Source organism: Amborella trichopoda, chromosome 9 (genome assembly GCF_054954075.1).
Source record: "Amborella trichopoda isolate Santa Cruz 75 chromosome 9, AtrichopodaSantaCruz75HAP2 v2.0, whole genome shotgun sequence".
NCBI lineage: Eukaryota > Viridiplantae > Streptophyta > Magnoliopsida > Amborellales > Amborellaceae > Amborella > Amborella trichopoda.
Genome location: NC_142344.1, coordinates 54643567 through 54660467, shown reverse-complemented (window position 1 = coordinate 54660467; position 16901 = coordinate 54643567). Strand labels below are relative to the sequence as shown.

The 16901-nt window shown below is 36.8% G+C and overlaps 1 protein-coding gene across 1 annotated transcript; it reads left to right on the top strand.

The window, feature by feature from the left end:
• Positions 1-3347: 3347 nt before the first annotated feature.
• On the top strand, positions 3348-8677 carry LOC18447843 (alpha-L-fucosidase 1). The gene is made up of 3 exons (XM_011630118.3): positions 3348-4173; positions 6413-6649; positions 7773-8677. The coding sequence occupies exons 1-3, from the start codon at positions 3638-3640 to the stop codon at positions 8446-8448; spliced, it is 1449 nt and encodes a 482-aa protein (XP_011628420.2). The 5' UTR covers positions 3348-3637; the 3' UTR covers positions 8449-8677.
• Positions 8678-16901: the final 8224 nt, after the last annotated feature.

Below are 16901 nucleotides of genomic sequence, written 5' to 3'. Positions count from 1 at the left end.
ACTAGCCTAATCAGACAAGTCCCAAGCAGTCAAAAAAGTGTTAAAAAAAAAATACATAAAAAATCTAAAAAAAAAATAAAAGTATATTTTAAGCATAATTAAACAAAGCACATCCAATTAGTGGAAATTTTGGATTTTAAAAAATCGATTTGTGCCCATGGGTATTTTTGAAATTTTTAAAAATGATGGAAAATGTAAACATAATTACTCATGGCTAAAACATTTTCCAATCTTTGCCAAAAATGACAAAAAACACTAAAAAACACATTACAAACAAATCCCTTATTCTTTGAGACTTTATATAATATTTTATGAACCGTTTTAAGAATATCAGGCCAGATCACCAAAACCGGTCAAAAATCATAACTTACCAGTGCCTAGTTCCGATCTAAGCGACCAGTTCCGAGTTGAATCGGCCAATATTGCGAACACTAGTTTCGGTGTTGGAAACCTTGTGATGGCTTGTAAATCTATTTTAATACCTAGTGATGAAAATTGAAATTCTAAAAATGATATAGATTGAGCAAATCTATTAATAATTAAAATCTTGAGAATAGAGGTTTAGAGAATTTGTTATAAGATGTATCATTTTTAGAGCTTCAAACTCACTTTGCCATCATATCCATAGATCTTGAGGTCGAGATGATCAAATTGGAGGGTAATTCTAACATATGAACACTCTCTTCTAGAGGATTTTTGAAGGGCACCTTTCTTCAATAATGTAAGGTTGACCCTTTACATAAACTTTATCCTTGTTTTGCTACCAAACATGTATAAAGACCAATTAGAAGTTAAGGGTGGCTACAATTGGTGATAAGATGAGGAAAAATATACTCAAGTGATTTGGTCATATCTAGTGTCGATCTAGAACATTGCCATATTTGGTTTAAGTGGATGAATCTAAAAAAAAAAACGAAAATGACATAGATGAAAGTAGTGAGAAGAGATATGATGAATTAATAGTCTAACTAAATATATGACTCTTGACAGCGGAGACTAGCAAAACAAAATTCGTCTACTTGAAATGAAATAATTGTAATAAGACTTGAATAATAATAATGATATATTTGATTTGAATCAAAATAGCCCGATCTGATTTCATCTTTCACTCTTCACCGCCTCGAAAAAACAACCCAATCGGCCTAATGAAACATCACCGCCTCGGAAAGACAACGCAATCGGTTCCTAAAGAAACATCACCGCCTCGAAAAGACAACCCAATCGGCTCCTAACGAAACAATTTTCACCAGTCGGGGTCCAAAATGAAACAATATTTTTGTTGTTGCGACCCACCAACTTCTTTTACATAAACATATATCACCGTATTCATCTCATAAGCAACACCAGTTCAAAGCGACGTCGGGTTCATACCTTTTATGGTGGCATTTTCTCCCAGAATCCTCTGATGTGGGATATCTCCAATCTCTACTTCAAAGTTCATTTATATAAGTTCATTTATATGTATATGTTTCCATCAATTGTCGTATTCAAGGGTAAGTTCAGCTACAAAACTGAAATAGTCTATAAAATAAATTTTACTTTTATTTTCTAAATTAATAATATTTTTTTTATACAATTTACAAAAAATAAAAATACATATAATTAAGTTTCAATTACAAATAATTACAAAAAAGGTTTCATATAATTAATTTACAAAATTTAATATAATTATATTGAAATTATTATTGTTTATTTATCTTAATAACTTGTTAATCTTATGTCAGTATAATCATGTGAATACGTTTGCATGAAAATTATGTTAATATTATTGTGATGAATGAATATAATTATGTAAAAATTGTTGATTTATTTACTATAATTATGTTAAATTTGTTATTGCTACATTGAAATTTTTGTTGTTATAAATTCATTAAAACATCACATAATTTAATGTATTAAATTGCTGCATTATTAATAAATTGTTATTGTTATATAGATTATGTTATTTTCATATTTAATATAGATTGTATTTTTAAATTAATATATTTATAACTCATACATAAAGTAACAAATACTTATTGTCGATTTGTTATTGTTATAATAACTTATTTTATAGAGCAATAAAATTTTAATGTAATTTTGAATTATATTAAGTTATTATTGTTATGTAAAATATATAACAATTCTGAAGCGTACATGGAACCACTCAATGAATTGTCAAGACAATTCAACGAGTGACACCAACATTGAAGAGGAAGAACAACGGCGGGTTTCATTTTGGTATCATGTTGTATTTTGATTGTTATATGTTCCATTTTAGACCACGTATTTATATCCATGCTGATTATTATAAGCTCTTTTTTTCAGTTATATGAGTGAGTGGTTAAAAGACATGTAAACAAGAAAACAACATCCCAATATTCACATATTTTTAAAAAAATAATGAAAATACATGATGTACCACTCCCAAATAAAATTAGAAACTCAAAAAACACTATTTTAAAAGATTTTTAGTGATTTTTTTACATTTTGTTGCGCTAAAACTCACCGATACGCCCGATTCTCCAATCCAAATCGCCGATCTGCCGATCCGACACAATTTTTAGGAAAACCGATATGGATCTTTGATCCATTTTTCCAAACCTTGTAAAGAACCACGTTGCCAGATTTTGGGACCTAAAAGTGATCCTAGATGGGATCTCACCCTAAGGAGTGTCAATCTTTTGAATTCCAAAAGCTCTAACAAGACAAGAAAAATAAGAATCTCACACACATGGAAGGACCACACCCGTGATCATATGTGGTGCTATGCACTCACAAACAAACGAAGCGTGGCATGGCGTATGACCCAAATTCCGAATACTCGTTCCAAACTTTTTATTCAGGGGAAAGAGATTGACGTGCAATAAAACCCGTGAACCAACAAAACATAACATCAAGCAGGGAATAGTTCTCACTCTCTCTCTCTCTCTCTCTCTCTCTCTCTCTCTCTAACCCCATTCTCATCCCTTTCTTCTTTCACACTTTCTCTCTCTAACCGACCCCATTCTCACCCCTTTCTTCTTTCACATTTTCTTTCTCATCACTGGCCTTGGTGTTTTGTTGCTTTCCCATCTAATTCATAGCTAGATTCAAATCTCTCCCTCTCTCTCTTTCTCTCTAACCCGAATGCCATACTATTGCTCTTTCACATTTTCTCTCTCTAACTGGATTGGCATGCCTTCGTTCTTTCAGATTTTCTCTCTCTACAGTGGTTTGGTGCTTTTGTTGGTTTCCCATCTTGTTCAAAGCTTGGCGGTGGAATGCTATTATCAGGGGACACCAGTGGGACACCAGTGGATGGGAAGTACCCACCTCACGTGGTGCCAAATATAATTGGCTATTTATCTCTTCCCTCTCCTTTTTTTAGCTGTGTTTTGAGTCTAAAGTGGGGAGAGAGAGAGAGAGAGAGAGGAGAATGGCCTTCTTCTATTCATAGTCCTCTTCAAGAGAGAGAGAGAGAAGGCCTCCTTCAACTGCTCCACATAAGAATAGAGGGGGAGGGGGAGGAGAGAGAGTGTGTGCTTGTGGGAGGGAGAGAGAGAGTATAGCCTGCCGGTTGTGTGGTACATCCGTATCCGTGTGCGTGTGCGTATGCACGTGAGAGAGAGAGAGAGAGAGAGAGAGAGAGAGAGAGAGAGAGAGAGAGAGAGAGAGCATGGCAACCAAGACACTTCTCGTCATCATGTCACTACATCTATTCTCTCTTTTCCAAGTCTCCAATAGCCACCCATTGCCACCCCCTTTACCTCTCCTCCCACTTCCCAATTCAGCCCAACTCAAATGGCAACAGAGAGAGCTCATAATGTTCATGCACTTTGGCATGAACACCTTCACAGACTCAGAGTGGGGAACAGGGCACGAAAGCCCGACCACCTTCGCACCAACCTCTCTCGACACAAGCCAATGGGCTCGAGTAGCCAAGGACTCGGGCTTCTCTCTCGTCATACTCACCGCTAAGCACCATGATGGCTTCTGCTTATGGCCCTCAAAATACACAGATCACTCTGTGAAATTCAGTCCATGGAAGAATGGAACAGGGGATGTGGTCCATGACTTTGTGGACTCGGCTCGAGCCCAGGGCTTGGATGTGGGCTTGTACCTCTCGCCATGGGATCGGCACGAGCACACTTATGGGCGCGACTTGCCTTATAATGAGTTCTATTTGGGCCAGCTACAGGAATTGCTAAGAAGGTATAGGACTTAATTTCATGTTCATTTCTTTTAGTTGATAGTATAATTTTATTTTATGAGCATAATTTGATTCGTTAGCGACATAATGGTAAGCTATCATGACCGATAGAAATTTGGGGGGACTTTTTTTTTTGTTTGTTTTTGGTGGTATGATGGTTCGTTTGTTCTTCACCTATGGGGAAAAAGAAAAAATAAAAGGAATTTGATAAGTTTATTTTATCAGCATAATTTGATTAGCTAGCGACGTAATGGTTAGTTATAATGACCAATAGAAATTTGGGGGTCTTTTTTTTTTTTTTTGGGTGATATGATGTTTTGTTTGTTCTTCACCAATGGGTAAAAAGAAAAAGAGGATTTGAAAAGTAAGGGGAAAAAAAAAAGAAGAGAAGTACGCCGAATAACAAAAGTTAGGATGAAGTTTCGATAGGGCGAAAACAAAATAAAGCCTCAACTCAAATGCTCATCCAAAAGGCACTTTCGGCATTAGGAATCTTTATGATGGCTCTAAAATTAATTTTCAACACTGACAACAAAATTTGAAACTCAAAAATTCTCTAAAATTAATTTCAACACCGGCAATAAAACTTAAAACTCAAAAATTGATTCAGATCTTGTGGATTTGTAAGCATTTATTTTTTGGACGAATTGGATGGTCAAGATTATTTGTTGCTATATACACTATTTTTAGATTTTAAAATCCTAATTTTTTTGCACAACCATAATGTTCATGTTGAGATGATCGATTTAAAGGTTGTTCCACACTTGCATTGCAATTTTTGATGAGTTATGAGGTGACACAGTACAATACGATAAAGATGCAGCCCTATCAAACCATTCTCGGACAAATTACGTGAAAAACGCACTAACTTTTTCTTTGCCCTTTTTATAAAATCATGGTGCGTTTGCTTTCCACGCTCATTGTCCTTTGGACATGAAAAATTTATGGTACCACACTCTTGGTTGTTTTGTATGTAGCATGCTGGTCTCTACCATCTCTTTGCAATAACATATAGCAACGGGGATCAGTATAAAAATTAATATTTGAAAATGTAGACATGGGTTTGGACTCAGCAGGCGCTCAAGTCCATAGAGAATTGGCTGTGTCAGAAGTCCAACTAGGCCATTTTTTAGGGACAGTAACAAGGACCCTAGGTTTTGGGTGACTCCGTACAGAATCTAGGGCCCGAGTTCGAACGCACTCTAAGTGATTCCAAATCGGTTCAGGGATGTTTATATCAGTGATATAAACAGCATATTCATGTTATATACTAGACAAACCGAAGGTAAACAAATTATGGAAAAGTTGCCATTACATACGGTATACTTTTCCTGAACTTATTTATGATAAGAAAAGGGAAAGTAGAGAATAAGGGAGTAGTACACAACAAACGCCAACATATTAACTAAGAATGGCAAAGTATGGAATGAGGGGAAAATATGCAATATGACTATTTACTTTTGATACAACATCACAATTGCCTTTAACTGTTAAATGATATCAAACATGCTTAAAGTACAAAGAATTTTTTTTTATTTTTTTTTTTTTTTTTTTTTTGTAAAACACTCTACCCGATTGATTTTATATGAGATGGTTATGGGTGATTGTGATCTTGTAGCAAAACGCTAACTATCATGATCTTATAACAAAGCACTAACTATCAATTGAGAAATTGGGAAGCTGGAACATACCATTAGTTACACACCAAGCCAAAAAAAATTCCTTTGACTTTGGGAAGAGAAATGACACACCCCAGCTATCTGACTTAACATCCGATAGCCTGGGGAATTGCAACCGAAATGACATCCCAGCTGTATGATTTTACATCTGATAGCTTGTGAGCTTTGTGTAGGAAGGCATTAGTCTTTTGTCCACAACCCCAAAAGAAAATTAGGTAGGATGGGAAAAGTGACTAATATATGATGCATGAGACCATGTCAAATTGAAAAGCTAACCCCTTTCGAACATTTCATGAGATGAGGTTGGGTTAAGTGGGTTTCAAATAAAAGACCATAGTGCTCCTCCCTCAAAACTCTTTTTATTCCTCTTTTTCTTTTTCTTTTTTTGGTAATTCTTATCCCATGAGCCTTAACCACTAGACCAAGAGGTTTGATCCCACTAGGAAAGGAATGGGGTCCACCAAATGCGACATATAAAGTGACCAAATTTCTTACTAATAAAAAATCTTGATTGAGAACTGACCAAGAAAAGGAATCTTTGTGTTTGTGGGTGAATGATTAGATATGGGAGCATATCAGAGATATGGTTTGATGGGGCAAAGGGTGCAGATGCAGCCAATATGACTTATTTCTTTAAGGATTGGTTCTCTATGGTGAAAGAGCTCCAAGGATCTATAAATATATTTTCAGATGCAGGGCCCAATGTTAGGTGGGTTGGTGATGAAGCTGGTTTCGCCGGAAGTACATGCTGGTCTACCATTAACCAAAGCTTGGTGACGATAGGCACCTCAAATGTTGGGTGAGGGACCACTGAGCTACACTTTTTTCTTTTTCTTTTTTAAATTTATGCGATTGAAGATTCCTCACCCTTTTCCTTTAAGAATGTGAAAGAGTTACAACTCAAAATTCAATTGAATGCAAAGCTACGAGACAAATACAAAAGAAAGAAAAAGTACATATTCTAGTTCAATTTTTAAGACTTGTGAACTTGTGAATGCATTCAAGGCAAAACGAGTGCTTTCTAGAGTCTACAACTATCAAAAAATGGTATGCATAGTGGTTTTTTGACATCAAGGCAACATTTGCATGTAGACCACTTTCCTTACAGTAAGTTGAAAAAAAAAATTGCAGTTTAACTTGGATAAAAATAGGCATTCCTTTTATAATAATTGACATTTGAAGCCATAAGCAAGCAGATAAATCTTTTCTTTTCTATTACTCAATAAAAGCCATGATGGTTAACCAAAAAAAAAAAGGTGAAGGCTTATAGAAGACTGAAACACCCTTGATTTGAATCCTACATCCTCTCATTGTCAAAAAATTCCCTTTTTAAGATATCAACACAGCCTTAGTCTATGCCCAATCCCATTCCATTAAACCTGTAGGCTGGGGTCAAGCCAAGCACACATAGGCCAAGCCATTCAAAACAGTAACGCAAAAATTGCCTGTCCAATACAGGAACCACCACCCCCACCCCCCACCAACCTGCAGGGGTGTCAAATCGGATTAAGAGGTTGACAATTCCATGCCTGAAAACCCCAGAATCATCCGAGGCTCCAGCTTTCTAGCTTTATCAATTTCTTTTGGTTAAATACAGTCTGGTCCTACTCAGGAATAAACCGAGTCAAACCGAGTGGAATGGAAATCAGAACCCTGCCGAGACACAGCCCGATTCTAATTTTTTGAAATGCTGCTTCCAAACACAAAGGCCCACACCCACCATTTACTACACTTTAGTAAAGAATGGCCTCAAGGCCTTGGCGTTTTGGTTGGCAAGATGCTACAAGATGACATCTAAAGTTCCATTCCTACCACAGTCCCAAGCTAATAATTAAAATAAATTTAAAAGAAACCTAAATACTACTGTTTTATGATGGGTAGCCTACCTTTTGTCACTAAACGTAGCCACCAATTTTATGCAGGTATCTAAATTCCGGAGACCCCCATGGACACAACTGGGTGCCCCCCGAATGTGATGTCTCACTAAGAAAAGGGTGGTTTTGGCATAAATCACAGGGCCCAAAGCCCTTAAATCAGCTTCTTGACATCTACTACAAATCGGTTGGTCGAAACTGCGTAATGCTACTAAATGTGCCACCAAATTCAAGTGGACTCATATCCGAGCCAGATATCCAAACCCTAGCCCAACTCAAATACGCTATCAAAACCATTTTCCAACAGAACTTAGCCCAACAGGCCAATATCAAGGCCAGTAGCCAAAGAGGAGGCAAACAAGGCGGGTTCGAGCCTTACAATGTGTTAGATGATGACATTTGGTCTTATTGGGCACCTGATGGATCAAAGAGACCGACGGCTGAGGGACATTGGATTGAGCTTAAGGGAGGAAAGGAAGGGTTCAGATTTAATGTGGTGAGGATACAAGAGGCAGTTGGGTTAGGACAAAGGGTTAAGAGATATGAGGTTTACGCGAGGTGGGGAGGGAAGAGTTGGGTTCTGGCTAATGGGACCACAATCGGGTACAAGAGGCTACACAAGTTGGACCAGGTAGTGCAGGCTAGGTGGGTTAGGGTACATATTTTGGAGGCTCGTGGGTTGCCCTTGATTGCGTCCATAGGCCTGCATCATGACCCACTTTAAACCTTTCCCTCTCCCTCTCTGACATGCATGTTGGAGTTCTAGAAGAATAGCTGCTGGGAACAGTAGCACGATTGGAAGCAGAAGTGGGGAATGTGAATAATTCATACCATAAATAATGAATTATTTACTTAAAAAATAAGATAAATCTAAAAGGAAAAATAATTGAAGCGATCTGATGTTGATGTTCTCCAAATTAGCTCTAGTATGAAAATATTGCCTTTCTTCAAAATCCAAGTTTTATCTTGTAAATGCATTTTACAAGTTCACGATGATGCTTAAAAGGAGAGAAGGGGGCCCTAAATATTAATGGAGAGAACGTTCCCAATAGTTTGGGAATTGTGGGTATGTGTTCCTACTACTGAACAATAGAGCAATGTTCCAAGCATTCCAGAAGTAGGAAGGCCACCTCATTAGGGCAAGGCCGGAAACAGGTCAGTTTCACCATGACACGGACTTGTTATCTGTCAAGTCCAAGACCGGACCCGAAGGTGAGTACACACTTGCCCTCCACACACACAAAAAGAGTCAGGTCAAGTGAGACCAGCATCAGATCTATTTTGTTGTATAAGAACCAACAAAGTCTAGTCAACATGAAAATCAAGACTCAAGTCGACCCAACCTAATTAGTAACCCTACACCTAAAATGGAAGATCCTGATAACCACCGAGCCAACCCAATTAGCATCGCACACTTAAAAGGAAGATCCCAATAATCATGTCGAAGTAATAAACTCATAGGACTAGGTACCTTGGGAAGTTAAGGTTAGGAACCCACCATCTAAGGCAAGTAAATAAAATCCCCAAAATGTAAAGAGTGCCCTTAAAAGCTATTTAAAGAGAATTCATAAAGAAGAGCATCCATCTAAAAGCTATGGATTGGTTATTGTTGTATGTTACAGAATCACAGTAACCAAAGCGTTCAGTAATTAGTTATTTGTTGGAGGGCAAATATGTAAAGATGGAAACACATTTCCAGGTTCCAAAGAAATATAGATTCATGAGGCATGGGTGTTTCACTCAATTTGTTAGCTTTCTTTTGAGCTTGTGTACTGTCCCCACTCCAACAAGAGCATAACAACATACAACAACTCTCTCAGGCAAAGTAGCTACATGGGACGATTAAATAATCCAGCATTATGTTCAGTATCACTATATGATTATATTTATGGATAAAAATGTTGGATTTCGAGTTTTGGAACATCAATATCTTTCCTTCCAAAAATTAGACAATTCTTGTTCAATCTTGGAATGTCATTTCTCTCTAGGTATAAAGAGAGTGCAAGTGAATTTTTACTAAAACTGCTTTTTTCCCTTTAAATAACTAAACAGATTTTTTTTGCCATAACAGGTTATTTTTCTTTTAAGGAAATGTATACAATAATATCATTTACAGGAAAAGGGTTGGGGTTGTAGTGGTAGCAACCCCATACCCAAGTCACCACGTTGTGGTTTCCATTCTCACTGCACTGACATCACCCCAGTAATACCTTCAAAAGACTAACTCGTAAACTATTTGAAAAAACAGGTAGGGGCATGTGTTCCCCACTGAATGACCCCAAACAAAAAAAACGGTTAAAGCCTCTCAAAAAAATATATATATCATTTACTTTTGATACCAGGAGGTCACAATCATTATTAATCGTTGGATGTGAAATCAAGTAGGGACATATTATTCATTTGGCATAAAGTCCAAAATAAAAATTTTCAAAAATTATGACAATCTAATCCATCTAATTTCACATCCAATGGCTAAGAATGATTGACCTCCTTGTACCAAAAGTGAATGCACTTACGATATATAATCCATTCTTTTAAATGGAAAAGATATATGATAGCCATGGGGGGTTTAATAGAAGGAAAAAGTTTATATAAGTGCAAGGCTCTAAACAATAAAATTAGGGCGCACATCAAAAATTTCACTAGAAGAGGTAGTTTTGATGCCCAAATATCCTCAAATTCATCATCTCGACCTCAAGATGCATGGACATGAGTAAAAAAATGGATTTCAAGTTTGGAAATAGTGCATCTTGTAATGCTTTTTTGGACAGTCAATTTTCAAGATTTTCAAGTTTTCATAGATCTACTCGATCTACACTATTTTTGAAGCTTAAATTTTATAATTAGAGATGAAAATATATTTTAAGGCTATCACAAAGATTTCCAGTATTGAAATCACATTTCTCGACACTATTTGAAAGTGCACATTACTTTGATTGTTTAGAGCCTCGGCTCTATAGAAACCGCACCCTCAATAGAATTAGGGGCACGTTTGATAACTCTCTAAGGTTTCCCTGGGAAAATCCCAGTGGCTGACTTTCTTGAATTCTGGGAGGAAAGTGAAGATTGCTAGACTGAAAGCTGGGAATACTGTTTGATAACTTGTGGTACTAGTATTTTCACCTATTTGGTATTGGGAAGGCTAGAAACTTCTTGTCTCAACCCAAAGACTCAAATTTTTATTTTTATGGTCGCTTAACATTCTTGTAGTTGAGAGGAAGTTAGTTTGAGACAACCAATGCTAAACCATTCATCTCGAAGACTTATTTTGATAATTTCCCAAAATTAAAGACATGTATGAAAAAATACTTACCATAGATATCTTAAAGTCCTAAGAACAAATCTTTGATGCCATACAAAATCCAAAAAAAACATAAAAAATGCCAAAAAAAGTTATAAATTAACCCCAAATCATAAGGAGAGTAAAGAGATAAAGCATCAAAATAAAAGCTTTCAGGATTTCCCTTGTAAGAAGTGAGACCCCTAAACAAACTCATAATAACTCTAGCAAACACAAAAAAAGTGAGCTTCAAATATTTCAATGGGCAACTAGAGAAGGAGCTTCATAAAAAAGAGCTTGTTTTCAGCATGTTTTCAATTGCCTCAGAATAGCATATATGGCACAAAAGCATTCAATCATCAAGCCCCAATAAATCAAACAACAAATATATATAGTATCTCCACCCATAAATTGAGTGGCTTTAATGAAAGCATGGATAGAAAAACTTACATCTACAAAATAGAGCAATAAAAATGAAAATCCAGAGTCTCAGAAGATCTAAAAATATAAATTGCAGCAAGGAACTTGAATCATATGATTTTTTTTTTTTGTAGCAATATCAACTTTTTTCCTGAAAATTCAAGGGGGAAAAACAGGAAATCTTTACAACCATTGAATCCTAGTTCATCCTGAAATGCAATACCTTTCAAATAGAATTATCACAATGCAAGCCCTGAAATCAGAAGCTCTAAAATCACCCAGAGGTTTATGAAAAAAACACCACAGTGAAATCACTGAAAAAATAAAACTCTCAAAAACATTAAAAACCTTATCCACAAATCATGCCCTATGTTCTTAAAACTTAAGACCCTGGAATTCCCAAAATCCAGTAGCTTTGTGGCCACTAGGCCCTATTTTCCATATTTCAAACCCTAATTCATCCATAACCACAAGAAATTACTTATATATCAGAGCATACAAGCTCTGAAAATTATGTATGCAAAGATGAGAGATATTAACCAGAGAGACCAGGAACTTGCAAGTGACGAACAGTACTTTGCTTGTTTTTATAGAGAGTGAAGGTTGGGCCTTTGTAGCATTAATGGCATCTCTCTCTCTCTCTCTCTCTCTCTCTCTCTCTCTCTCTCTCTCTCTCTCTCTCTCTCTCTCTCTCTCTCTCATACAGTCCACATACCTATCATCTTCGTGATGGAGATGAGCTGGGAGGGAGAGTGGAGCAAGTAAGAATGGTTTGCAGAGAAGTGACGGTAAGGAATGGGTTGGTCAATTTTCCCTGAAAGTTGTAGCACAGGGGGTCCCATGGGCTGCAACTTTACTCAAGGGAATAGTACAATGGGGAAAAAATGAGATTCGACTTTCCCTAGTTTTACCATTCCCAAACTGAAGAAAGCTATAGGATGAGGGAAAGTATGAGACTGTCCCCTATTTTCTCTATCGTCCTAAACAAGATTGTAAAAGACACCCACAATCTCTAAAGCCCTAGTGGATCCATTGACTGAAAAGCAACCAAAAGGCATTAACCAGACAGATCGCAGCTAAAGATCTCTCCAAGTAAACCTGAAGAAGATCGTAAAAGACACCCACAATCTCTAAAGCCCTAGTGGGTCCAGTGTTTGAAAAGCAATCAAAGAGCATTAGCCTGACATATCACATTGACGGATCTCTCCAAGTAAACCTGAAGGACCTCGACCATCCAAACTTGAGAGTTGTTCGTTCATAAAGAAACGAAATTGGAAATCGGAAGAGACCGTGAGTGCTAGGGCGGTATCCTGCATTTCCAATATATGGTTCGTTTGAAAACCTTAAAGAACTTATCTTTGGATTGCAACACAAGGACTAAGATTTGAAGGCAAGAAGAACACTTGATGACTCCTAGTCTCGAAAGTCCCAGCAAAAGGCCAAGCATAGCTCATGAAAATTAATTAATCCATTCAGGCTTTAACTACAAAGTGAAAAACCTTAAAACTACCTGTCAAACATCCTAGGAAACAAGTTAAAGCCTTGATCCCAAGCATCCTTAGAAATCCTTAGCAAAATCCAATCGCTACGGTGGATTAACCTCGAAACCTTTAAAGGAAAAAACTTAGAAACCAAAGGGATAAGAAACCCCAAAATAAAAGCTAAATTCAGTTCCATCTTCAAATTCAACTTTAAAAACTAGAACCAAAGGCATGGCGGGACCCAGGCAGAGGCCCAGTACGTCTTCAAACAACAACATCTGAAAAATGCTCAAGTCGAAAAACCCCAATGCAAAGTGAGTAGGATGGCGGTTGACGTCTCGACGAGCCCTGATGGGCGGGTCGTTTTGACCATTTGATTCTAGGAATTAAAGTTTCCATCCGTCACAGGTGTCTACTTCTTTGACACTTATATGTTCCTCAAAGAACAGAGAGCACCAAGGAAAGCAACTGTAGAAACCCCACTGAAATTGGCTTCATTTCTGAGTCCCTAAACCTTACACACTAGTTCAGTGATCCATAGGACACACTGAACTGTAACCCAGACCTGAACCACGGTCCAACCATCAGATATTCCCGAAAAATTCCATAGAACCCATTTTAGGTGACTCACCTCCATAATAGGCAGTTCCTAAGTGTAAAACGAAAGAAAATATTACTTACCCAATAAACAAAACGAAAGAAAATATTCAAAAAAACTGAGTTGGAGTACTCACAGAGTAGGAATTAACTAAAATATTGCAAATTTAGAAGCTGTGGAGATTTTTGCAGGATGTTGAACTGGAAAGGGTCCAGCAACACGGTCTGTGTCACTATCCAGCAATGCGCCCTGTGTTGTTGAGCATCTAACAGTCCATACTAACAGGAGGATATCGGTTATGTGATTTCTAGATACTTTGACTATAAATAGAACATTTTGGTTGCCAAAAGAGCTTTTGAAGATCGAAACCTAACCCTAGCCTTTCAGCTCTTTCTGCTACACCCTAAAAACCCCTAGGACATCAGAACCCTAATTTCTCTACAAATATCCGAACCCTGGAACCCAGGATCAGTTAACTTTACTCAAAACCATCTGAACCCTGGAAGATGGACATCCCTATTAGGGCAGCCAAAGCTCTAGAAGGAAATCCATAGGCAAAAATCCTCAAGAGTATTTAAGAAACCTTTGGATCAACATAACTTGAAGATCGAGGATAATGACTTACACATCTTCATCTGCATCAGGCCCCAACTCTAGGTGTTGGGCCTAGAGGCCCAGCTTCCCAAGTATCCCTCTGTGCTTTGTTGTATTTATTGTTTATTTTCTTCATTATCATTGTTATTTACTGAAAGGTCTTTTAAACTTTCCCTCTTGTTTTCACAAGTTCTCTTAAAAGGTTTCTTTAGGTTTTTATGCGGCTCTAAGTTGGCTCGGCCGACAATTTGTGAGAAAAGGATCTCTCAGGATTGATTTCCCATAAACTGTAATTCGGCGGAACGCTAGATCGCTATTGGCATTAAAGAACTTAGTTTGGACATGAATCTGGATGGAAAAGACTTTGATTAACCTGTTTTATCCCAGATTTCACGTGTAAACAGGTAGGAAATAGGTAAACTGCTGACTCAACAAGTCGAACAGATTGCATCTCAGTTTGAGTCCACTTGACCTTGACCCTAGCTAGGTAGGTTAGATTCAAGGTCAAGCTTGAACCGTAACAAGTCTGATTGGGTCTAGGCTGGGGTCAACTTGACCTAACCCAACCCAACCCAACCCGCTATATATAAGTATGAGATATGTATATATATATATATATATATATATATATATATATATATATATAGATATAAAGTGTGCAGCCTAGTGTAGATAAGCTAAATGCGCCAACAGCCAGATTAAATCTGGGCCGATCTAACGATCACGTATGTCCGGTAGTGTTTAAATTTTAATTTTTTTTCTACAAATCCAAATCACTTGAAATTTTAGGTACGTGTTCTTCAAAAATAGGCAAATCCACGAAAAATATTAAAACAATATTTTACATGAAAAATTGACCAAAATACCCCGGAAACTTTGTGGGGGTATTTTGGTCAATTTTTTTCATTTAAAATAATTTTTTAATATTTTTCGTAGGTTCACCTATTTTTGAAGAACACACGGCTAAAATTTCAAGTGATTTGCATTCGTAGAAAAAAAATTAAAATTCAAACACTACCGGGATTCGTAATCATTAGATCGGCCTAGATTCAATCTGGACCGTTGGCGCATTTAGCTTATCTACACTAGGTTGCGCACCATATCTTTTTCCTATATATATATATATATATATATATATATATATATATATATATACTTATCTACACTAGGTTGCACACCATATTTTTTTCCTACATATATATCTATATATATATATATATATATATATATATATATATATATATATATATATATATATATATATATATATATATATACTTATCTACACTAGATTGCACACCATATTTTTTTCCTACATATATATCTATATATATATATATATATATATATATATATATATATATATAGGAAGATACTACAAAACTCCTATAGGCAAAAATGAACAGTGATTTCGCCTACTCTCATCACCATCCAAACTTCATCGCACGATCACAATTGTCCGATAGTGTTTCATTTTTCATTTTTTTTTACTAATTGGAATGATTTGAAATTTGGAGCGTGTATACATCTTAGTTAGGCGCACTTAATAAAAATATGAAAAAAATAATTCACAAAATATAAATTGACCAAAATACGGGGGTATTTTGGTCAATTTATATTTTACGAATTATTTTTTTCGTATTTTTATTAGGTACGCCTTACTAATATATGCCCGTATTTTGGTCAATTTATATTTTGTGAATTATTTTTTTCATGTTTTTATTTGGCGCGCCTCACGAAGATGTACACACGCTCCATATTTCAAGTAATTTGGATTTGTAGAAAAAAAATGAAAATTGAAACACTATCGGACAACTGTGACAGTGCGATGAAGTTTGGATGGTGATGAGGGTAAGCGAACACTGTTCATTTTCGCCTATTGGCGTTGGGAAGAGTTTTCCATATATATATATATATATATATTAAGATTTTTTATATTTTTTATTTCTCAACCCGGACCAGACTTGGTGGGTTGGGGTCCAATTGACTTATACCTTGCTTGGGTTCTATTGCCTAACTTACGCCTAGTTAGGTAGGATATGAACCAATGTGGACCAAACCCTACCCGGCCCATTTACAGCCCTACTAGATAGGGTTTCTAACAAAGGAAGGAAGGATGTAATCTTTTGGTAATAGCAATGGTAATAGAAAAATAGACTAGTCAACCTTAAAGCTGGCTCTATTTTCAATAGCAAAACAGCCTCGAGAGCAATGGGTGGTTTAGTAAATCTGACCACACATAACCGCCTGACCTTTTCAGTTTTAACCAATCTTTGGGCAGACATGAACCTGACCCGGCCCATTTACAGCCCTACTAGATAGGGTTTCTAACAAAGGAAGGAAGGATGTAATCTTTTGGTAATAGCAATGGTAATAGCAAAATAGACTTGTCAACCTTAAAGCTGGCTCTATTTTCAATAGCAAAACAGCCTCGAGAGCAATGGGTGGTTTAGTAAATCTGACCACACATAACCGCCTGACCTTTTCAGTTTTAACCAATCTTTGGGCAGACATGAACCTGAATATATATACCATAAAGGGACTCTACCAGGTTTAATATTTTTCCAATGGGCCGGGCCTAGGCCAGCTCATCAGGCAGCACCGCAACAGCCAACTTAGACAGTTGCACCCGCCGTCATAAGCTAAGCCTGCAAGAACTGGACCTCTTAAACCCTTGAGTGAATGCCCACCTCTGGGAACTATGGTTAATCTAACAGATTGTGGATGCACCCCTTGTGTACCTTTAGTGGACCTGCATTCTCCGTTGCACACTTTGCTCTAATTCATACAAAAATATGACAGCA